General features: G+C 56.0%; 1 protein-coding gene across 1 annotated transcript; it reads left to right on the top strand.

Moving 5' to 3' along the window:
• Positions 1-686: 686 nt before the first annotated feature.
• On the top strand, positions 687-23943 carry LOC111146119 (LIM homeobox 6). The gene is made up of 10 exons (XM_022501517.1): positions 687-770; positions 1931-2002; positions 2395-2577; positions 2894-3015; positions 11814-12034; positions 14711-14811; positions 15034-15129; positions 15343-15517; positions 18790-18893; positions 23260-23943. The coding sequence occupies exons 1-10, from the start codon at positions 687-689 to the stop codon at positions 23278-23280; spliced, it is 1179 nt and encodes a 392-aa protein (XP_022357225.1). The 3' UTR covers positions 23281-23943.

The raw sequence follows: 23943 nt of genomic DNA, 5'->3' as shown, positions 1-23943 counted from the left end.
TGGAACTACATCAACATAGTATAATGTGCGACTTTCTATGGACTCCATCTCCGCCGGAAGTGGGACCATGGGTCCCTCTTGTACCTGCAGTGGGGCTGTGCCTAAGGGCCGTGGGTACCCCCGGAGGGAGGGGGGGTAGTGAGAGCTGAGTGGAAGTTGGTGGGGTGAGGGGGTGCTGATGCCTTTGTATGTCAGCTGTCTGAGTCTGTGTCAGCAGCCCTGAGATTCTGTGTGTCTATATGTCTGTGTGTGTCTCTGGGTCGCTGCCTCGCTGTGTGTGTCTCGCTCTGCCTTGGCGGGGAGGGGATTGGTCACGCATGACTCATCTTGAACCGAGTGGGGCTCCAGCGGCAGGGCGGCCGCCGCCGCAGCTGGAGGGGGAGGAGGACAAGGAGGAGGGAGAGGAGGAGGAGGACTACCAGGAGGGGGAGGAGGAGGAGAAGGAGGGGGCGGGGGCCTCTCCAAGTTTGTCGGGACCTTCTTCCGAGGCAGCGGCGGCAGCAGCCTGGGAGGACGGGGCTGCGCGCGGGCCGGGGGCGGGGGCTGGGGCCGGGCCTGGGGCGGCGGGGCCGGCGCCTCCGCTCTCCTCCAGCTCCTGCTTCAGCCTCTGCTCCCGCTGCGGCCGTGGCCCCTCTCCGCGCGGCTCTCCGCGCTGCGTGCCGGCCGAGCCCGCCGCTCCCCGGCCCATGTACTGGAAGCATGAGAACGCCGCCCCGGCGCTGCCCGAGGGCTGCCGGCTGCCGGCCGAGGGCGGCCCCGCCACCGACCAGGTGAGGGAGTGAGCGAGTGGGTGAGCTGCCCGGACCACCGTCGGGCAGGGGCCGGGACCCCGCAGGGCCCGGCCGGGCGGTGGGCGGCCGCGGGGAGGAGGGCTTCTGGGGTGCGCCTGTGAGTGTGTGTATGTGAGTGTGTGAGCGCGCGCGAGCGCGGAGGGGGGGGGGGTCGCGGAAAGCGGGAACACATTATGCAAATGTTGGAGGAATTTCTCAAAAAGCGATTTAGCAAAGACACAGGCGAATCAAGAGGAGGCGAGGCGGGTATTGTCCGTCTGAATAGGCGCTGATAGCGCCGATGCGCCGGGGGTTGTGCTGGCGCAACGCTGAGAATCCCGACGCGGGGCCGGTCCCGGGCGCGCCGAGGGGCTGGAGGGTGCTTTTTTCCTCTTCTTGGACGCCTCTGTTTTCTCTTTTTGGTCCCATTTCCCCCCGGACCTCGCCCCCATTTTGCTCGGGGTTTCCCTCGGACTGGCCCTCGAAAGGCGCCTGAATTCGTGTCAATATCGCCGCATCAATTTCGCAGCGCGCGCTGGGCTGGCGGGCTGATGCTCCCAGCGCTCGGGGTTTTATTTTCCTCAAACGCCCCCCCACACACCCATCTCCTTTTTCTTTTCTTTCTTTCTTTCTCTCTTTTCTCCTTTTTGCATTTTGTGTCGAGAGGAGGAGAAGGGAGCGAGGAAGGGGGGGTGGAGGGAGAAAAAATTCGATTTTTAATTACTACCATTAAAAAATCAAATTTGCAATTCTTTGGGCGGCCTGATGGATCTCACTGATTGACAGTTGGAATTGACACTCTGGCTACCTCTTATCTTGGGCATTCACGACAATTTCTAATTGCAGGTAGTTTGTGTGTGTGCGCGTGTTTTTTTTCCCCCTCAGAGGCTTGGATTGCAAGGGAACTAAGCGATTACTTCAAGAGCCACGGGTTAAGTGCAGGGAGAGGGGGAGAGAGAGGGAAAAAATCCAATCCAAATTCAAATTGCTTCATTAGAGAGACACCGCTTTTGTGGGGAAGGGCTTTAAATGCCCACTACAAAGTTAAGACTCATTGTTCCGCGTCGGTTTATATAACAGGCGCGGGGAGGCGCTGGGCTCAGGCTGCGCGGAGCCAGTTCTGCAGCCGCCGCCGCCTGAGTTCCCTCCCCCTCCCCCAGGTGATGGCCCAGCCAGGGTCCGGCTGCAAAGCGACCACCCGCTGCCTTGAAGGGACCGCGCCGCCCGCCATGGTGAGTTCGTTCGGTCCTGCCTTCGCTCCCCGGTACGCGGGCTGGCGGGCCCTGGGGACCTTGACCGGCTTTCCGGCCCGGAACCGCTGCCCATGCGCCGGGGGACTTCGGGAAGGCGCCGCCCCTCTCCGAGCCTCTGCTTTATGGTCGGAAATGTAGACTTTAACCGTCCCCAGCACCCAGGACACGAGGGCTAAAAGTTGGGGCTGTCCCTTCCTCTCCAATAGGCCCTTCCATTCCTATCTTGTAGTCCATGGAACGGCATCTGGGGAGAATTTCGTTGTCAGTTGATGCGCTGGGGCCCCAGATTTGTCTCCGAGGCAGCCGCAACGCTGGGCACCCGACTGGGCGCTCAGCTCAGCGCGCGGTTCTCCCTCTCTCCCCGACTGCAGGCTCAGTCGGACGCCGAGGCCCTGGCTGGCGCTCTGGACAAGGACGAAGGCCGGGCCTCCCCCTGTACACCCAGCACGCCGTCTGTCTGCTCACCGCCTTCTGCCGCTTCCTCCGTGCCGTCCGCCGGCAAGAACATCTGCTCCAGCTGCGGCCTTGAGATCCTGGACCGGTATCTGCTCAAGGTGAGACGGGGGCGGGGTGTTGCGTGTCTGTTGGCGGGGTGTGGGTTGCATCCCTGAGGATCACAACGCCGGCGCAGGTCTACTAAGTTCTTACGACTGCGCGTCTCTGGGCAAATCTTAGGGTCTCTCGGCACCCCCGGGTTTCCGTCTGAAAAATGGGAAGAGTGTAATTCTACCTTCCTAAGCTTCCTCGTCACAGAAGAAAAGTGGGGAAGTCATACACACCTTCAGACCTCCAGCTACAGTATCTGCAAATGGGGCCGGGCCTGAAAAGAGGCCCGCTCTGAGCCGTCCCCCACCTCCGCCCCCTCCCCAGGTCAACAACCTCATCTGGCACGTGCGGTGCCTCGAGTGCTCCGTGTGTCGCACGTCGCTGAGGCAGCAGAACAGCTGCTACATCAAGAACAAGGAGATCTTCTGCAAGATGGACTACTTCAGGTAGGCTGCGGCCGCTGGGCCAGCAGTGTCGCTGCAGGCAGGCCCCCCCCCCCCCGCCCCGGCGCGCGCGGAGAACACCCTGGCGGCGCTCGGTCTCCCGAGCCGCCGAAGCCCAGACCCCGAGGGCATTCCCTGCGCGCCGCGCGGGCTCAATCAGCCCGCTCTCCGCGCACCGAACGAGGAGCTCCAGGCCGCGCGCCGGTGCCGGGACAGGGCCGGCCCGCCACCCGTCTCCGGTTCCTGCGGCCCACTGGGTTTTGGTCGCGTCTTTGGCCCCGTCTCGGGGCTTACAGAGTGTCTGGCTCCAGTTCCAACGGTCGAGCTCTGACGTCCTGGGCTCTGGCCCCGACTCGCTCCGATCCCAGCCGAGATCCGCCTGCACCTCCAGGGCGCTCCAGCTCTGGGTTCCAGCCCCACTCGGACTCCAGCCGCGCAGGCGTCTCTCCCCGCCGTCCCAGAGCTGGGCTCCAGTCTCCTGCTCTGCCCTGGACTCCTCCGTGGGTCTGGGTCTCGTCCGGCCCCAAGCACTAGCCTCGCAGCTCTCAGATCCTGTCCGTTATCCAAACGCTTCGTCCTAAGCTCCAACCTTTCTGGCTCCGCCTCAACTAAGACCCCGGCGTCGCTCGCGTGTCCCATCGCCGAGTCGGGGATCCTGCCCGGGTGCGGGGGCGCCTGTTTCAGTCTCCGTTCCGCGGTCGTTTTGGTCCCGGGCTTCAGCCGCTGCCGGGTCCAGGCTCTGACTCTGAGCCGCCGCCTCGACAGGAAGGGGGAGAGTCGGGCCCAGCAACCCGCGCCCCGAGTAGGATTACGGTGGGCTGGGCTCTCCGCGCCGCAGAGCCGCGGCCCTGCCCCAGGCTCACCCTCCCCGCGCGCCGCCGAGTCTTCGCCGCCGGCGTGAGCCCGGCTCCTAACCGCGCGCTCAGGCCTGACCTGGTCACGGGGTCGAGGTCATTGCGAGGTCAGGGGCACAGCAGCCACTGGCCTGATCCTGGCGGGAAGCGTGAACCTGACGTGAGGCCTGGCCACCGGGCCTACAGAGTCCGGAAGACCGGAGTGGGACTGGTTCTTGGGAGGGATGCTTGTTCCCAAGGGCTTTGTCCGGAAGTGGAGAAAGCTACTCCCCTAGAAAGACCCCGTAGCCCACAGACATCCTTCCCATCCTTGCCTCTGCAGAGGTCATGGCTTCAGTCTTACTAGAAAGATCCCTGGCTCAGAAGGCCCCTGAGAGTCAAGGAAATTGGTGGTAAGGTAATGTCTGCTCCCTTAGCTCTGGCTTTGAGTCTCCTGGCCATTGGAAAGAGAGGATCTTGAGACTAGGGTGAGGTCTGCAGTGTTTGGGGCTGTAGTACTCTGGGGAAACCACAGGAAACGTGGTTTCAGAAGTGGATTCTTCTTCTGTGTATGGATGTGAAAGGTTGTACACCTGGGATGTGCATGGGGGGGAGGGCGTGTCTGCCTCCCAGGACCCGGGACTCAGCATGCAAGTGGTGTCTCTGTGTCTGTGTTGTCTGCACCAGAGCAGTGGCACTGGAGGAATGTGTCCCTGAACAAGGTCAGGGCTATGAAGGCAGTGTGTGTACTCCTTTATGATGAGTATTTGTCTTTTAGTTTATGTGTGAGCGTCAAGAGCGTGTGTCTCCATGTGAATGTTGGGACTTGGTGTGTGTATATGTGTGTATGTGTGCCTGTGGGCAAGGTAGTGGAGACAAGATTAGGTCTGGACAGGGACCCAGAGGTGACAGGGCGAGAATTCTGAAATCCTGTCATTCCTCCTCCACTTCTCCTCTGAGGGAACATTCCTATCGAAGGCCTTCACCCTGGCATTGAGGAGCCAAGGGTGTGATGTGAACATGGATTTGTGGATGTGGACTGCCACATTTGTGCATCCCAGGAGGTTATCGGCCGCCTAGTGGGTATGTCTTTCTCCACTGTCCCATCTGACTATTGGCTGGCCAGGGCAGGAAATGGAGGTTGGAGTCCCGGTCTTGCCACATCCCCGCTCTATGCCTGCCTTCATTTGGTTAAAAACAAAACAAAGCAAACAAACAAACAAACAAACCAAAATTCAGGCCAGCTGCTGTTTTAGGGCTCATTGGGCTCATCAGCTAGCCAGGGACAGGGCTCCAGGCTGAGGAACCCAGCAGGATGATATCTCGTCGGCCTCCTTCTGCAGAGTAAGGCAGGGCTCAATCCCTCTCCTGGCCCTCTGGGTGACGAGTGGACCTGGGAGCCTCCTCCCTGTTTCTCCAGCCTCAACTCATGCCCACACTGGACCAAGCCTCCTTGGCTGCGGTGCTTTGCTAGACCTTCAAGGATTAGTCAAAATTTAGATCCTGATTCCACTGTTCGGAGCTTCACTGGCTCTGGAGTCCCCCTTCTTACTGCAGTGGGGTTGAGGATGGGGGGGGTGTAGCTGTTGTGGGGACAAGCAGTAATTGAACTCTACCAGGCCAATGCTGAATCACTGTGTGACCTTGGCCGAGTGACTGCATCTCTCTACCCTCAGTGTCCTACTTCCAGGGTTGTCTGTCTGAGCTGCCAAGGAGGCCAGTGTAGGGAGGAAGGCTCATTAGAGTCTCCCTAAGTGGCAGGTGCTATGGATGTCTCCATTGTCACCATTGTCACCCCTGGTAGAGTGGATGCTGGGCACAATCCTCTGATGGCATTTCCTCTGGCAGTTTGAGGAGCAGGATTTGCCTGGAGAGATTGGGGCAGGTCATTTCTAGGCAGCAGGTTCTGAGCGCTAATCCTTTTCCAGGGACAAAAGCCCTGAAATCAAAACTAAAGCAGATTTTTGGTTAAGAAAATGGGATAAAAGCTCCCATTGGCTGGAACGAGGGAAGAATTGTGGGCTCTCTTGATCATGTCTACGCCAGCCAGGTCTCCCTGCAGGCAGAACCCATCCCTGGCAACCCCACCTGTAATAAAAATAATAAAACCCACAAGAAGGGAAAGAAAAAGCCACAGAGCGCCAGGCAGGGACGCTGTCGGCTCTCAGCAGCAGCCCAGGCTCTGGGTGGCTGCTGCAAAGGAGCTTTTCCTGGGGAAAGCATGAATGGTGACGTGGGAGCCAGAGTTCGCCCTCAGGAGCTGGGGCTCAGGGAGAGGCCATGCACTGAGTTTCTCTAGCCCTCTGTTTCCTGAAGCCCAAGGTCAAAGGTCTGGTGGGATATGGACTGGAGCATTCTGCTCTAGGGGAGGCCAAGATCTCCCAGTAAGGCAGGGAGAGGAAGGAAGTGGCTGAGACCTCATGGACGGGGCACCAGAGGGCTTCCATGGTCCTCTGGACTCAGGTCTTATCCTTCAGGGAAGGGTTTCTCCTCTGTTCCATCCCTCTTCTTGCCCCTCTTTGATACCATCCTGTAGATCCACAGTCTCCCTTGGCAGAGCCTGGTGTTGGTGGCACAGGAATTAGAAGTTAGGAAGGCCCTCCAAACTCACCAGGGAGGGAGGCTGCAGAGCATGGAGGGGATACCTTAGGCAAGACTGCTCGGCCTCTCTGCTTCGGTTTCTCCAACTCTCCTTCCAAGGAGGGACCTCACCAGCCCTGGTGGGTTTAGCCAGATTCCTGGTAACCTGGTAACCTGGTAACTCACTCCCTGAGTCCTAGCAGACCGCCAGGGAAAATCTGATATTGCTTTTAACTTCTTCATTTTTTTTTTTTTTTTTTTTTTTTTTTTTTATTCCTTTTTTTTTTTTTTTTTTTTTTTTTGGTTAAGACCATTTTTCTTTCTATTTTCTTCCAAGAAGTGAAGAAAAGTCCTGGGAGTGGGGTGGGGACAGTGTTCCTTTCTGGGCCATTCAGATCTCCACTGCCCTCAGCAACCACAGCCTCAGACAGCTTCCTCCCACCCACTGACCTGCCACTGCTGCCCCCCAAAACGGGGGCATGGTCTGATCTGCAGTGCCTCCTCCTTCAGCCCCCACCAAGCATCATGCCCATTGTGTGATTGGGGAGATGGAAGCCCTGGGGGAGAAGAATGTGGAGCCCAGGGTCACTCAGTGAGAGAGTGTAAGAGGGCTGGGCAGGGGTGAGGCTACTGCTCCCCAGGATCTATAGAGCTTTTCTAAAGCCAGGAACCACGTTAACTCTGGCAGGCTCCATCTCATTGAATCCTCAGGTCCACCCTGTGATTATTGCATTGTCCTAATCCCCACATTATAGGAGGGGAAACTGAGGTCCTCAGAGGGGAGGTTGCGCAGCTAGTAAGTGGCAGAACCTGGGTGATCCCCAAGGCCATCCCTGTGTCTAAACACTCAGGACTGTTCTTTTATAGGTGAGATTATGTCAGCAGAAGCTCTCTACAAGGAGAGGTCATGGAATGGCAAAATCCCCTCTCCCCCGGCTCTGAGATTCCCTGCCCAGTTTCATTGGCTTCACACAAGAATCACCAGCTGTGTGCTCTGGTGTGGGGCTCTTCCCGGGTGGGACCTGGGAGCACGGGGACAGGAGTGACCTCCTCAGAGACTGTGACTAGATCAACTTTGCCATGATCAGGTCACCATGGTCCCTGGCCCTCTTGCCTCCTGCCTGTTGGAGTGGGGAATAAAGGGTTAACTGCTGCTCCTGGCGTTGATCCGGGTGGGGTTCAGAAAGTGTCCTGGGCTGGGCCACGGGGCAGCCAGCTGAAGTTCCTGTCCCCTGCTTGGCCCATGTGACTTAGGGCAAGCCCTCAGCCTTCTCTGGCCTTCCAGCTAGAGCCCAAGCTCCAACCGCGGGCTCCAGTGGGAGAACCCCACCCCCTCCCCCAGAGCGACGGTCCCCAGGGAGGCTCGAGCTGGGAAGCGGCCCCCCACCGTGGCGGAGAGCGGCCCAGCGGCAGCCAGCTGTTGGGGGACAGATGTAGGGGGAGCGGAGAGAGGAGTTCTGGGGAGGGGCCTCGGGGCCGGGACCTCCGAGGCGCAGGGCATTTTAACCTCATAATTGCTGGTTCTGCTTTTTCTGGCTTCTTCTAAGAGTTTGCCTAGGAAGGAAGGAACAGAGGGAATAGAAAAGGCTCCTCCTCCACTCCATCTTGCTGTCCTCTTAGAATCTCTCTAAGGCCATCCAGTGAGTGTTCTGAACTCAAAATACCTGAATTCTGGTTTGAGTTTCCGCACTAGACTCTCCAGCTTCCTAACTAACCTAACTAACCGAAGCCTTCCCATTCGGAGCTTCGGTTTAGCTTCGGGTATCTTAATAAGGCGGAAAGGAGTCGTAGTGAAACTCCGAAAGGCTCTTTCGTTGAGGCTCATTCATCCAACAAATAATGGCTGAGCACCAACTCGGTATCCAGAGGAAGTGGGCCGGGAGAGTGAGCTTGACCTGGCCAAGGGCGCACAGCTCTGCACAACCAGGAGTACCTAGATGTCTCTGTTCCCTACTCAGGGAAGAGAGGGTAAGGAGATGTACTATGGCACCCCACTCCTTTCAGCAGCTGCCAGTATGCGCAGCGTCTGCCGGACTCCTCTCCACGCCCAAAGCGTGTCTGTCCTTTGCGCCTTTACCCCACGGCGAGCGCCGGGATCCAGGGAGGGGCGCGCACAAGGCTGGGGGCGGAGGGGCGGTAGCCGCGCCCCCTAATCCCTTTGGCGCTCCCTTCGCAGCTCCCGAACACCCCATTCTTGAAGTTTCGTTGTCTCGCCGCCGATTTCGCTGCTTCCGGAATCCGGCGGCTCGGGCCTCGCAGCCCGCCTGGGAAGGAGTCTATCGGTTTGTCAGAGAACCTCGATCCGTAAGCCTCCTCGTGCCCCCTTGTTTGTGCCACTGACCCCTGCCCTGGGTGGAGGATACGTTTCAGGAGCGGCCCTCAAACTCATCCAAAACTGTATAATGACCCCCTCACTCCCATCCAAGGACCCATCGCGAAGGCGATTTCGTTGACTGGGACGAACCACGGCGAGCGCGGGGAGATCCTAGGGCTGGGACAGCTTTTATCATTTGGGGTGACGCGTGGAGGGTGGGAAAGTTGGTGAGAGCTCACTCGCGGGGTCCGCTGGGGAGCAAGGAATGTAAGACGTACAGCGTAGGCGCAGAAGGCGCCCGCGGATCGGCAATGTGGAGCAGAAAGATTGGGGTGCGCGGGGTGTCTTGGACTCATCTCTGGCAAAGGACAAGGAATCTCGCACAGCCGCGCGCGAGGATCCGGGGTCGTGTGCTCTGGCGCAGCTCACGGGTCGTGGCCCACGGAGACCACAGGTTGGAGACGCAGTCGCTCTCATGTGGCCTCTGAAAGGCCGGGACCTTCCCCTCCCCGGCTCTCCCCTCTCCCAGGGAAGGCACTCCCCGCCTCTCCGAATCCGCTGGGCCTCAGGCCCTAAAAACGGGACTTTCTGGGACCCGTGGCTGGGAGCCGGGACTCGCGACGGGGTCAAACCAGGCCCGTTTCCAGTTAATACACCTGGGATCCATCCCTAATCTTCTCTCGCCCAACTGCTTACGCAGGTTCGAGGTTCCTTTTCGCACTTCAGAGTGGACCTCTACCCCGAGCCCCACGCTCTTTGTGGTCTTGGGCAAGTCACTTGTCCGCTCTGAACCTCCGATTCCACGTGTGCAAAATGGGTGCCAGAGTCTCCACCTCACGCGGCTTGCGTTGCGTCCCGGGATCCTGGATCGCTCTACTTGCTCTGCCCTCGGCTGGTCGCTGTCTCCCAAGGCCAATACGTACTCCTAATCCGCGTACTGGCAGTCGGGTCGCAGAACTCCGGGTCCGCCCTTCGGTGAGAGTAGGCAGGGGTGGGCGAAGCGGTTTCCTCTCCCCTTTACTGAGGGATTGGGAGAGAAACCGCGGGCTGTGCTAGGCGGTCCCCTGGGGAAGCCGAGTTTCCGAGGTCCGGAACCGCCTCAGTTTAGGGGGCGGTTCACCCAGCAGAGGCGCGCAGCACAACCCGAACGAGTAAACCGCGCCGCCAGCCACAGGGTTCCCTTACGCTCCGGGTCAGAGACAGTTGCGTTGGAGTTACGTCTGGAGTTGGGACGGGCCGAGGCTTCCTCGCTCCCGCACTCAGTTTAACCCAAGACCGTTTATTCAATTGACAGTTGCTTGCCTTTGCCAAGGCAGGCGAGGCTGTAACCAGAGCGCATTTGCTCGGCTGGTTTCTGGGCATATTCACAGGCAATTCTGAGTGCTCCTCTGGGTGGAAGTGTGCCGGCCCTGGGGACACAGAGGCAGATCTTGGTCCTCTCCCAGGAATACAGGGGGTGGGAGGGAAAGCCGAAGAATCCGACATTTACAAACCCGCCTGACCAACTCTGCTAGCCAGGTGCTGGAACTGGGGGACTCTTCAGGGAGAGGGTGTACGAAGAGCACTGTCTGTGCAAAGGCTTGGGCTGGGGAAGGAGCTTCAGAGGAGGCCATAGAGACCTGGCACTGACCTTCCATCAGGGCTGCCTGGGACTCCTGCTTGGGTGTGGGGTGGGGAAAGTGAGGGAGGAGATGAGCCTAAGAGGCTGTGGTCTGCCAGGCTTTGTGAACGCCAAGGATCTTGGACCAGATCCCGAGGGTAGAGTGGAGTCACCAAAGGATTTTAAGCAGGGCAGAACAGGATTCACTGCGCATGCTGGAAACTTCGCTGTGGCCACTGTATGGAGGAATGGTTGTTGGCCCCTGGTAGAGCTGGCAACAGGCAGAGCAGGGCAGATTCTGGCCTAGGAGAGGGCAGTTGTGGCACTGCACCTGGATCCCAAAGATACGTAGGAAAAAGAACCAGCAAAGCCAAGTGATTGGTTAGATGTGGGGTTGAGGAGAGGGAGGGGTGCATGGTTTAGGTTTCTGAGCTTGAGGAGCTGGATGAATGGTGGCTTCATTCCCTGAAATAGAGTGCACACCAGAGGAAACTTGAGGGTTGGGACAGGGTCACGGGACGAGTCATCTACTTAACGAACAAACCTTCCCTGGGGTTCAGGGGTCAGGTCTTGCGCTGACTTCTAGGACGGGGTAAACCTGTTGCCGCTTCCTGGAGGGGCTGCTGCTTCCTGGAGGGGCTCCAAGGCCGCTAGTGGAGGCAGGAATACCCAAACAGCCGCACTACATGGCAGGGGGTGGGTAGGTGGGGGGAGATGGGGAAAAGGCCCAACATGAAAGGCTTAAGGGGGAGGGGACATTTGATCTGGGCCTTTTGTTTGTTTGTTTGTTTGATTTGGGACTGGCTGGTACTTAATAGCCCGCAGAGTATTAAGCAATAGCCTCTGCAGTGTCACCTAGCTCAGCTCGGGGCAGGAAAAGTGAGAGCTCAGAGGGTTAAACACTTCGCTCAAGGGCACAAAGCCAGCAAGTGTATATCTGTCTATGCTTCCGAGAAACTGAGTATCTCTACTACTGGGGTACAGTTTATTCATCTTGGGTTTCTACCCTTGCGAGCTGTGTGACGTGCAAGTTACTCTAACTCTCTGGTCCCCATTTTCCTCATCTGCAAAATGAAGATTAACTGGGATAATCAACATAAAACACTTAGAATCTTGCTGGGCACATGGTAAGTGCTCAAAACCTTGTATGTTACTATGTTATTATATTTTCCCTAACATGATATATTTTAATGAACAGATTAGTTACGTACAAATGTAAGGGATCATTGTAGAAAACTTGGAAAACTCAGAAAAGCACCAAGAAGAAAGTAAAAACCACCCACCAGCTCACCTTCACCGTGAAGGTGCACTGGTGTCTGCAGGGGTGTGAAATACAGGGCAGATCCAGGCAAAGGGAAATTTGGGTGAGCAAAGGCCAGGAGGCAGGGTCCTGGCGGGCCAGTGGGATTTGGAGGGGAAAGGGGGAGCCTGTCTGAGCCTCGCCACCCCCCTTTCCTGTCCCGGTGTCCCGCAGCCGATTTGGGACCAAGTGTGCACGGTGCGGTCGACAGATCTATGCCAGCGACTGGGTGCGGCGGGCACGCGGCAATGCCTACCATCTGGCCTGCTTTGCTTGCTTTTCGTGCAAGCGCCAGCTGTCCACGGGCGAGGAGTTTGGCCTGGTCGAGGAGAAGGTGCTGTGCCGCATCCACTACGACACCATGATCGAGAACCTCAAGAGGGCCGCCGAGAACGGTACCCAACCCGCCCCACCCAGCACCTTGCCACACCTCTGTGCCCAGCCCTCTCCCACCCCACCCCAGCACCACAGGAACTGACCACACTCCTCTAGGAGCAGGCACCCGATTCACCACCTGGAGGCTGCCCACGGAGCATGCACTTTTGGCTCCACTGTTTGCTTGGGCGTAGGAAGTCACAGTCTGCCTCTGCAACTGTTTTCTCATCTGTAAAATGGAGCTAATGATAAGACAGACCCCTTATCAAAGATGGCTAGGAGACACTCAAGGGAGCCCTAGAGATGATTCTCATAATGTGGTAGCCTGCTCCACCTTTGGCCAGCTCTGGTTGGCCTGAGGACTCGTCCCCTCCTGCTGCCTGGACCTGGCCATGGGCCAGTCCTGGAGAGATGATTCCACTCTGTTCTCCCAACTGCTGTGCCAGCAGCTCCAAGCCAGAGGTTTGCGGGTGGGGGTTTCATCCTGGACTGTAAAGAAAAAGACTTTGAGTCTGGAGATGTGAGCTCTGTTTTGCTTCTGGGAAATGTGTGAAGCCTTCTTCTCTGGGCGTCAGTCTCCCCATCTGTGCAAGATACTCTGTCAACGAGAAAGATCCCTTGTGTCTCCCTAAGACACATAGGCCAGCAGACAGGGTCCACATCTTCCAGGGACTGTGAGGGCTGAGTCACAGGGGGGTTGGTGGTTAGAAAGGGGTGGGAATAGAGGTTGGGCTGAGGGCAGAGTCAGAGATCCTTTAGATTATTTTCCTGTCTGGGTCTTTGGAAGCTGCTAATTCTCCGTAATGTGGATTATTTTGTATAATCCTTACAAAAACCCTAAGAAGTAGCTGATGTGTCCCCATTTTACAGACGAGGAAACAGGCAGAGGTTATCTGCAGTATGGATTTGCCAAAGGTTACACATTAGCAGGCTGGCTTGACTCCAAAGCCCAGGCTTTTAACCACCATAGCACATCACCCCATTCCCAAGCTCCAGGGACCCTTAATTAGACCTCATTAAACAAGGGAGGCTGCTGGGATGTGGCTGTCCCTATAAGTGTTATGTTCCCATTGAGAAAATGGCACACCAATCCTTGTCCTGCCTGCTCTCCTAGGAGACATTAATACCACAAAGTGTCTATTCCATCCTCAGGGCCTCTCGGGAGGTGTATGGACCACCCTGCCTCAGTTTCTAGCCTGGGAACTTGTCAGGAATTTCTAGGGTGTTCCAGACCATGGCCACACCAAGGCCATCACTTTCTCCTGCCAGGATCAGGACTAAAAGTGGCCTATGTGGGAAGCAAGTGAGGCTGGGGTTGTATGAAGTTACCTGCCATAGTGGCCAAATCAGCAGTGGCACTGGGATGGAATCCCAGGAGTCAGGGCTCCCCCTATACCATGGTCCATCAGTGACCTCCTTCCTATCTGGACCAATCAGGACTGCCCCTAGCCACACCCTTGCTAGTTACAACTCTTGCTCTCACCTCTGTGCCACTCCAGACACTTAACCATGTAGGGCAGCTTGAAGGCTTGGGGCCTTAGATCTCCTTTACTGACCAGCCCTCAGTTTCGATACTGTTTTACTCTTTATTTATTATATTTTAAATTTTAAGTAGGCTCCATGCCTAAGGTGGGGTTTGAACTCAAGACCCCAGAGATTAAGAGTCACATGCTCTATCAACTGAGCCAGCCAGGCACCCCTGCTGTTTTTACTTTTAAGCTTAAACACACATCCTTCCATCATAGAACACTTAGAAAAGATGGTTAAGCAAAAAGAAGATAAAGATCACTCTAAACGTTACCACCTCTCATATTTTAGTATCTATCTTCCCAGATTTTTTTTTTCTCTGTATATATGGTGGCATGTTGGTTTGGTTTCCCCCCCCCCAACATAGTGTTTTCATAATTTAAAAAAAAAATTACACTAATTGTGAACAGTGGTGGAATTACTGGTGATTTGGTTTTCTTCTTTGTGCTTATCTGAATTTTCTAAGTTTTTGATAAGTCTGTATTACCTAGAAAAATGAGGTATTAAAAATAAAATGGGAATGTATTTAGTGTGATTGTGAAAGTCATAGAACTGGAAAGAGAATGGCTAACATATGCTCCAGTTAATAAAATTAAACGTTAGAGAAATAAAGTGACATATGATTGCTGTAAAAACCTCAGCAGTTACAGGAATATTGAAAGTAGTGTCTCTATTAGATGCATAAATGCGAGCACCTTGGTGTGTATCCTTTCAACCTTTTTGCTTCCATATATTTTACAAAATTAGAATCACAGTTCTGTAACCTGCTCGCATCTTACCTCCACCAGCCTTTGGTTTCCCCAGTTCAGCTAAGAGGGAGTCCAGTCTGGGCCACTAGGGTCTGTCAGCTGTAAGCTACTAGCTGAGAAAGGTCCTGGGTCAGGACTTTCTTCTCTTTGAGCCTCGGTTTCTTTCCTCTGCTGTAAAATGGGGCCGTGAGCCAGACACAAAGGACGCACCGAAAGAGCAGCGTCTGGTACTTAGAGAACGCTCAGAAATGACAGCCCCTTTTCTAAAGACAGAGCTCAGGGACTAGGACTCTGGGAACCCCGCTCCCAGCCAACTCCACTCCTGACCCTTCCAGGGACCAGCTGCCCCCACCCCCGTCCTTTCCAGGATGCCACTAGAAGAGATGGGGACGCGTGGTCAGCCACTTCTGTCACCCCCAGGGAACGGCCTCACGCTGGAGGGGGCAGTGCCCTCGGAACAGGACAGTCAGCCCAAACCGGCCAAGCGCGCGCGGACATCCTTCACCGCCGAGCAGTTGCAGGTACCCCGGCGGGCCGCGAGGGGCCGAAGGTGGGGGCGGGCCCTAGAGGTAGGCGGGGCCGAGAAGGCCTCTGGCTCCGCCCCTTCTGCCCGGACCCGCTGATGGTGGGGAGGGGCCGTAGCTGTCTGGGGCGTGGCCTCCGGGCCGGATCCTCTCTGATTGGGCCCGGGTCTGGGAGACCTCCGCGCGTTCCTTCCTCACTGCCCCTTTTGCTCCCCGCAGGTTATGCAGGCGCAGTTCGCGCAGGACAACAACCCCGATGCACAGACGCTGCAGAAGCTGGCGGACATGACGGGCCTCAGCCGGAGGGTCATCCAGGTGGGGCCGAGGGAGGGCGGGGCCTTGGGGGCGGGGGCGAGGCCTAGGGGCCCGGGGCGGGCCCACCAGCGTGTTCCGGGCTAGCCAGCCACCGGCCCGGGCGCACGTGGCCGCCCTTACGCAGGAGGCGACGAAGCAGTCCCGCGTGGTGTCTCCCAGCGGCGCGTCCGACCCTTTCCCGCGAGGCTGAGGCTGCTGAGGCTGTCGTTCCAGGTGTGGTTTCAAAACTGCCGGGCGCGTCATAAAAAGCACACACCACAGCATCCCGTGCCGCCCTCCGGGGCGCCGCCGTCCCGCCTCCCTTCCGCCCTGTCCGAGGACATCCACTACTCCCCGTTCAGCAGCCCGGAGCGGGCGCGCATGGTCACCCTGCACGGCTACATTGAGAGTAAGTGACCGCACCACCAAGGCTGCTGGGTCTGCGGCGGGGGGCACGCGCAGCAGCGCGCGGGAGGCGGAGGCGTGGGGAGGACTTTCGGAGCCTGGTGGGTGAAGACGTCGGGTCTGCAGTCCCTCGGACCTAGGGGTTGGAGAGAGGGGCTAAGGTGCCGGTCTTTGCCTTAGGGAGACGGGACCTTTTGTAGAGAAAAGCCATTTGGCCACTCAAAAAATACTTTCCAAGTACCCACTGTGTGTGCCAGCGCCCAGGGACTAGGGAGAGAACAGAATGGGGAAAGCCTTTGCGTTTTGGTGGAAGCTGCGTTTTGGTGGGAGAGAGAACGTGGCACGATAACCAGATAGATGAGAGCATGGTTTTAATCCTGATGATTGCTGTAGGAAAGGAGCTGGACGCAAGCTTGTGGAGATGCCTCCTCTCAGCAAGTGGAGACTGGAAGGATGGATAGGAATTAGTGAGACACAAGGAGAGGGGAAGTAGAAGTGCCCAGCAGCAGAGGAGCTGAATGCAGGCAGGCCATAACCCAGAAAGCACTGTGGCATGGGTGCTTTTGGGGTTGCAGAAGGCAGCCAGTGTGGCAGGAATATCCAGAGCTAGGAGGCTGAGGGCAAATGACCTACCCTCCTTGAAACTCAGTATCCTCAGCTGCAAACTGGGACATCAATAATGCCTATTTCACAGGGTTGTGAGAATCCACTCATGTGTTCACAAACTACTCTCTGAGTGCCTTCTGTCCTAAGCACTGGAATACAACGGAGAACAAAACAGACCCAAATCTGTGTGCTCTTGGGGTTCACATTCCAGAGTGGGACGTGGGTGGAGAGACAATCAGCTAATAAAGGAGGGAGGAGATGGCATGTCAGTGGGGACTGGAGATGCCATGGGGATGATGGAATGGGTCTGGTGGAGTGACCTTTGAGCAGGAACCTGGAGGAGAGAGGGAAGTGGCCTTGTGAATTTCTGGGGGAATGGACGTTCTCTATGTCTGCTAACAAGCAGGTGCCTATTACGGATCTTCATTCCCTTTGAACTTGTTTGTTTCCTCAAAGCTGGGTGTGACCAGAAAAATAGAAGAGGCCACAACATACCCACAAACATAAATCCTCCCTTCTCCGGCTCCAAGTAAAAGGGAAAGAGAACAGGGAGCGTCAGAGAGAGAGCCTTGCTGTTCACTGAGCCCCTGCCATGGGCCAGACACTATACTAAGCATGTGTGTAAGCATTAGCTATCACTGTCTCATTGCACAGATGAGGAAACCCAGGGTCCTCAGTAATGGGAGCCAGTATTCCTTAATGGTTGATTGTGGGCTTTAGGGTGAGACTGTCGGGCTTCTGATCCCAGCCGTGCCACTCACTAGTTGTGGGACATCAGGCAAGCTTCTTAGCTTGCCTGAAAACCAATTTCCTCATCTGTAAAAATGAGGATGATAAGAAGGCTTCTCTCAGAGCATCAGATAAGATCGCTGACGTCAAGTCTCCAGCATTCAGTCCATGGGGGGAAGTCCTAGCTGCTCTCCTAGTGGTGGTGGTGGCGGTCCTGGCTGACACAGCTGGGGGTGCGGAATCCTGCCTCTGGCACCAGGCAGCCAGTTGGAAACCATGTCTCTTTGCACTGTGTCATTTCTGAACCATCTGCTCCGGAGGAGGGACTTTTCTTCCTTTCTTTTCTAAACAATGATTTACGTTCAGGTTGCACAGAGTCCACAGAACTATCTAGATCATCTGTTAAAGGCACCAAGGACCTCCTTGGAAGTGGGGCCGTGGCATCCAGAGTCAGGCCCCAGGACTCCCCTCACAGACTTCGTCAATGAAGGCTAGATATGTCTTGGATGCTCAGAGAAGGGGCTGAGGGTGCCGTCTCCTTTTTACTTTGAGATGAAACCCAGCATAGGGCTGGAAGTGTCAAGGGTGTTTGGACCTGTCACCTCTTGCTGCAGGACTGAAGGACACCTCAGCAGTTTGCTTGGAAGTTAACAAAAGTCACACAATGCTGAGTTCCCTGGGGCCTCCAAGCTTGGAAGCTGATAAAAAGCTTTGGAACCAGACCCCAGAAAGATGCACATACACACATAGTTTTCAGTGTAATCCCAGACTGTTCATGGACTTCTAGAATGCCCCAGGATAAGAATCCCCAATCTTGGGGCACCTGGGTAGCTCAGTGGGTGAAAGCCTCTGCCTTCAGCTTGGGTCGTGATCCCAGGGTCCTCAGCAGGAAGCCCACTTCCCTCTCTCTCTCTCTGCCTGCCTCTCTGCCTACTTGTGATCTCTGTCTGCCAAATAAATAAATAAAATCTTAAAAAAAAAAAAAAGAATCCCCAATCTTATACAATTGCTTTATTCTACCGATGAGGGAACTGTATCTCAGAGAGGCACAGTGACTTGTCCTAAGTTACATATTAATTATAAGTCTCTGTACTGTACAGGGCTCTGCCCTGGGACCACGTGACCAGAGAGAAAGAAGGGTAGGGACGAGAGAAGCCACGGACTTCTCCCCTGTGGTGGTAAAGCCCTGAAACATGAGAGATTTGGGTCAGATACAAGGATGGAATTTCCCCCACCATTTTAGATGTTGGAATAAGGTACAGAGATTCACACCACTGATATTCAGCGAGTACCTGCTAGGTGTCAGGCCTCATTCCAGGTGCTGGAAATCCATAAAGATCTAGAGTCTGGAAAACAGACAAAAATTCTGGCCCTCCTTACAGCTTGTATTCTAGTTGGCAAAGACAGACGATGACAAGTCAACAGTAAAAATGTACCGCAAGTCAGATGATGGAAAGTGCGAAGGAGGAAAAATAAAGCTGGGAAGAAGGCCAGGGAGGGTAGGGGTGAGTGTTGTTGGTGTTGGGCTGCAGTTATAAATAGGGTGGCCAGGGACAGCATCATTAAGGTGACATACAAGTGGAAGGTCCTCTAGGAGGTATAGGGTAAAGCCTGAGTGATACCTGGGAGATAAGAAGGGAGAGGGCATTAAGAGGGGAGACTGGTAATGGGGTAGAGCTTGGTATGTCGGTGTTGAATTACATATTAGTTTAGGAGTGTTTGTCAGTGAGCTGGACAGTTATCACATAGCACTTAATAGACCATAAAGCTTTTTACACCAAGCATTACAACCAGCTCTGTTGAAGTTTTGCCCAAGGCCACGCACAGCCAGTACACGGTCAAAGTGAAACTGGTCCCAGGCGCCAGCTTGCTGAGCATGGGGTGCGTGGGCTTGTGCGTGGAGGCTGCGGGATGGGCTCCAAGGCGTCCTCTCGTCCACAGGTCAGGTACAGTGCGGGCAGGTGCACTGCCGGCTGCCTTACACCGCACCCCCCGTCCACCTCAAAGCCGACATGGATGGGCCGCTCTCCAACCGGGGTGAGAAGGTAAATGGAGCCAGGCTGGGTATGGTGGGGGAGAGTTGTCCCGCCAGGGATGGGTTTCTGGCAGGCACCATGCCACTCTGTGGCAGACCCCCTCTGCCCAGAATCCTTCAGCCCCCACCTGGCCCCCAAAGCAGGCACTTGAGCCGCGTGTTCTATGGGCCCAGCCCCTCCACAGGCCTCCTTCTAGGCCTCCACCAATACTTGGCCTCTTTTTTTTTTTTTTGTTTTCCCCAGATTTGTGAATTTAGTTACTTTGCTCACATTTTGTGGTTCCAGGAAAGGCTTCTATGACACACCACTCTGCATCCCACCCTGTCACCTGCTCTTTCTCCTTCCTCGCTTTTATCCCTGTCTGTTGAGTGAGCGCCCGTATCAGGGGGGACCCCTGGGATAACAGGGCAGCAGGGGACTTTGGTCAGCTGGCAGGGCCTCCTTTGTGGAAGCGGGATCTCTGGTTATCTCAAGCATCAGGTCTGAACATCCAGAAGGCTGCTTAGACATCCCCCAGGCCAGTGGCCTGAAAGCTTTGTTTCTAAGCACCGGAACCTTTAAAAAAATTTTTTTTTCCAGAACCCATAAAACAGATAAAAGTAGGTAGAGCTGCTCTAGATGAAATCACAGTGTGTATAGGACCCCACTTCCCTCTCTGTGCCGAGACGCCTCTCAGTGAGCCTAGCAAGCCTCTGTCCTAGGACAGCCCCTCGTTTTAGGAGTGGGGAAATTGAGGCACAGCTTGCTGCCCGTCCCAGAACCTGGATGGGAACCTGTGTACTCCCCTCATCCACTCCACTAACATTTGCTATGTACTGACTGTGCTTGGCAGCCCAAGTCAGTGGCCAGGAACACAGAGGTGAGGAGAGCAGGGTTCCCACTCTGTGGGGGCCACAGGCTGGAGGAGGAGACATGGCAGAAGCACTACAGTGTGAGGAAACTGATGGGGTAGCCCAGGGAGCTGGAGAGTAGGGGCCCAGCTCAGGAGAAGCACAAGGAGGAGTCTCTGGAGGAGGGCAACGTCTGTGCTCAGGCCTGAAGGCTGAGCCAGAGTTCATCAGGGAGAGCACGAGCCACCCTGGCTCTTGGGGAGCCCTGAGCAGTTCAACGTCGCTGGGGCACAGGCTTGAGAGGAGCAGTGCAAGGAGGGGGGACTCAGGGCTGCAAGGCGGAGGAGTCTGTACTTTGTCTTGGGGCGCGGGGAGGCCTTGGAGGCTTCTTTTTGAATTTTATTTTACTTATTTTATTTATTTGCTTTTAAGGATTTTATTTTTTTAAATCACCTCTATACCCAGCACAGGGCTCGAACTCACAACCCCGAGATCAAGGGTCTCACGCTTTACCCACTGAGCCAGCCTGGGACCCTTGTTTTATTTTATTTTGTGTTATTTTATTTTATTTTATTTTTCTAGTTTTATTGAATGGAGGCCTCTTCTGGAGACATTGCTTTAGCAGGCTCAGGGAGGCAGGGAGCCCCAGGAGTCAGCAGGTGTGGTGGGCCAGGAAGACTGGGCCAGTTCCCTCCAGCTGGAAGGGCCTCCAGGGACCTTCCAGGCCAGCAGAGCCCAGCCTTGGCGTGCCTCAGAATCACCTGGGAAGCTTATACAGAAGCAGATTCCCCAGCCTCCCCTCTATAGAGTCTGCTGGGGAGGCCTGGAGTGGGGAGCCACTCCCGCAGGGCACCTCTGCTAATCCTGAATGAGCCCCTGCTGGGTGCCCGGCTTTGTGCTGGGCGCCATGGGGCCGGGATATGGTGCGGACAACCTGGTGGTGCAGGTGGATTGAGAAGTAAACAGCAGCGTGCAGTACAAAAGCCCACAGATCTGGGGGGGGGGGGGGGGGGAGTGCATCCCAGGAACACCCCCCAAGATTGCCCCACTCCCAGCAAGAGCTGATGTTGTTCCAGCAAAGCCTCCACTCCCAGCACGTGCTTTCCGTACTTTGATTGATGTTTGTGGGTGTGGGGATGGCCATCCTCAAGGTAAAGATAAGGAGACTGAGGCTCAGAGCAGCAGCTCATCAGTGCCACACCATGAGTATGGGTAGAGCTGGCCTCCATCCCAGGACTGCCCGCCTTGGAGCTGCCACTCTCCTCTGGGGGCACTTGTCCTGTCATTTGGCACAGGGCCAGAAGAGGCACGCTGGCACTGTCCCTGTCCTCAAGGAGCATGTGGCTCAGAGCAGGAGGTGAGCAGGGTGATAGAGCAATTGAAGTGAGGGATGAACATGGCCTTGGAAGACCCAGAAGAAGGGGCCCTGAGCTCTCAGGGAGAAGCAGGGAATGGCAAGAAGAGTGTTCCATGTCAAGAGAAGAACATGTGCAAAGGTCCAGAGACAGAGAGGAGCCTGGGTCTGAGGGACCACATGGTGATTAACATGACCGAGGCCCAATGAGGTGGCAGGGGTCACACCACGAAGAGCCTGGACCATGGAGTGAGGGGCTTAGGCTCTATCTGCAGCACAGGGGGGAGCCTCAGAAATGTTTCGGGCTGGGCTCAGCACTTGGAGCCGAGCCTTGTCTCCTGGTTACTCAGCTAAGCTTGTGGTTACGTCTGGTTCAGTCTGAAGGATGAGCCAGGCTCGGGTCTGAAAGCTTTTGCTGGAGAAGGTTTCTGGCCCCTGGGTTTGGCTGCCTAGCAAGAGTTTTCTCCCCAGCGTCACATCCAGCAGCTTTGCAAAGAAAAAAAAAAAAAAAAGTCTCTCCCTCCTTTATGACCTCCCACCTTCTCACTGTCAGTTCTTCCTGCCAGCTCCTGGGGACCTTTTCTGTCCACCTCTTGCCAAACCCACGAGACCCGGTGGGCGGTGTGTGATCAGTCCAAGAGTGTATGGACTTTCTCCCAAATCCCTCCAGGCTTGTGTGGCCGAGTCGTGAGGAGACTCAGTACCCCCCATGGCAGGCTCAGAACCCACTCAGCACCAGCCCTGGTGTGGCCAGGAGGACAGTGCTCTGAGCATTGGCAGGGAGCACCCCCTGACTCTGCCACATCGTCATTTGGCTACATGTGCCTGAGAGTTTCCAGAACTGCCTTTCTTCTTGGTCATGTCCCCTGATTCCACAGTTCCAGAGCTTGGAAAGCCCTTAGAAATCAGGGCCATCTTATCATGGATTAGACAGAGAGACTGAGGCCCGCAGAGGGTAGGGTCTTACCTGAGAGGGTGGGGTCTTACCTCTCCTGAGAAAGCTTCTCTCTGTAAGGGACCAAAGCCAGGCCTCCCAGTGGTCAGAGAAGAGCACTGCCCGGGCTGGGGGAGACAGTAGTGTGGGAGCGCTGGTGTCAGGCTGACTCCGAATCCACAGTCCGCTTCTCTGAGCCCCCATTCCCACGCCCACAGCAGGGGGATAATAACAGTTGCCACCACCGAAGGCTGTTGCTGCGAGTCAGTGCAGCGACGCGTGGGAAGCGTTGAGCACAGCCTGTGGGCCGCAGAACAGGCGGGTTATCATGATTCTGTTACAGACATCATCACCGTTACTTCCTGCAGCTCCTCTTCATAGTAAACACTCTGGGCAAGGGACGTTCCCGATCCGAAAATGGAACAGCCAAATGGCCATGCCCGCTGGATGTCCCCGGATCACCCTGACAATGTCACTGTGACGAGGCACGTCCCGCCGACCAGCCGGCCCATAATCCTTGACCTGCCCTGCAGGGAGCTGGCTGTGCACGGGAGTGGGGGTGCAGGGACAATGAGAGGTCAGGCCGGTGCTTGAGGTGGAAGAGGGCGAGGGAAAGGGGCAGGCGGTTCCTGATCACCCACGTGTGTCAGGTACCTGACTGCCTTTGGGCTTCATGAAGATCCAGTGAAGTGCTCGGCCCATTGCCAGGGGCGTGGTGAGCATCTGCGACGACTGTCCCCGTGGCAGAGGCAGAGGCGATGTGTTACAACGCAGAGAGCTTGGTCTTGGGCCAGGCCTGGGTCCACCTCTTTCTTGTTGTGGGATGCTGGGCATACTGATTTTCACCTCTCTGGGCCTCAGCACCCTCTCTGTGAAATGGGCATAATCGCGGGGCACCCTCACAGGGCTGAGGCTTTCATCCCATAACATAAGTGAGGCCCTTCCCACGGTGCTGGGCACCGGACACAGTACCCCGCAGACACGTCTTGCTGCTCTCTGATCTCACTGAAGCCTCCTCCTTCCGAGAGAGAGCTTTTGTCACCCCTGCTCTCCAGATGAGGAAACAGGCTCAGAGAGGTGCAGTGAGTGGCCCAGGGTCTCACAGCAAATAAGTATTGGAGCTAGGATTTGAACCCAGATCCGGGCCCTGAGCAACCCGCATTCTCTATGTGTTTGAGGACCTCTGGGGGGTGGGGTGGGCGACGCCCGGTGGGGCAGGGCCGGGACTCAGCCGCCTCCCGCGCCCTCCTCTTGCAGGTCATCCTTTTTCAGTACTGACGCCGCGGGCCCTGGTGCCTCTGTCCGCGGGCACCCCACCGCCACCCCGCAGCCGCTGAAAGCCGGTATCCGAGCCACTGCCAGGGATCCACCTGCTCCATACCCACCGTCCCCCGCCTTCCTGACCGCCACCAGCCGGGCCTTGGGGCCTGGCCTTCCCTCCTCCTGATGACATCCAGAACCTGCCAAGAGCACTTGCAGGGTCCTCCTCTGGGAAGGCAGAGCTCCCTGAAATCTGGAATCAGGGTGAAAACAACTGGCCTGTTTTTCCATCTAGACAGGAGTCATCTTCAACTTCAGCTGATTTCAGTAGCAAAAGGCCAAATCGAATCGTGCAACGCCAACAGCCTTTTAATTTACAGGTTTTCTTTCTTCCCGTATTGGCCTTTCTTTACTACTTCCTTGCAACCATCTCTGAATTCTGAATAGCTGACAACCCCCAATGTTATCCACTCTGTTGCTTTTGTCTGGAAAACTCTACAGTGTTTGTGGGATGTCCCCAAAGGAAAGCTATGTTCTAATTTTATCATTTCCATCTGTCTGGTTATGTCAAGTTAATTCAGAGAGAGAAGAGACACTGACCAACACTGAGAGGCCCAACAGGGCAGAGATGGAGGCCTGCCCAGACCAAGAGGGGGCGGATAGGCAGGGGCTGGGGCTGGG

Source organism: Enhydra lutris, unplaced genomic scaffold (genome assembly GCF_002288905.1).
Source record: "Enhydra lutris kenyoni isolate GAN:26980312 unplaced genomic scaffold, ASM228890v2 scaffoldscaffold13, whole genome shotgun sequence".
Classification (NCBI taxonomy): Eukaryota; Metazoa; Chordata; class Mammalia; order Carnivora; family Mustelidae; genus Enhydra; species Enhydra lutris.
This window is presented reverse-complemented; position numbering and strand designations above follow the sequence as displayed.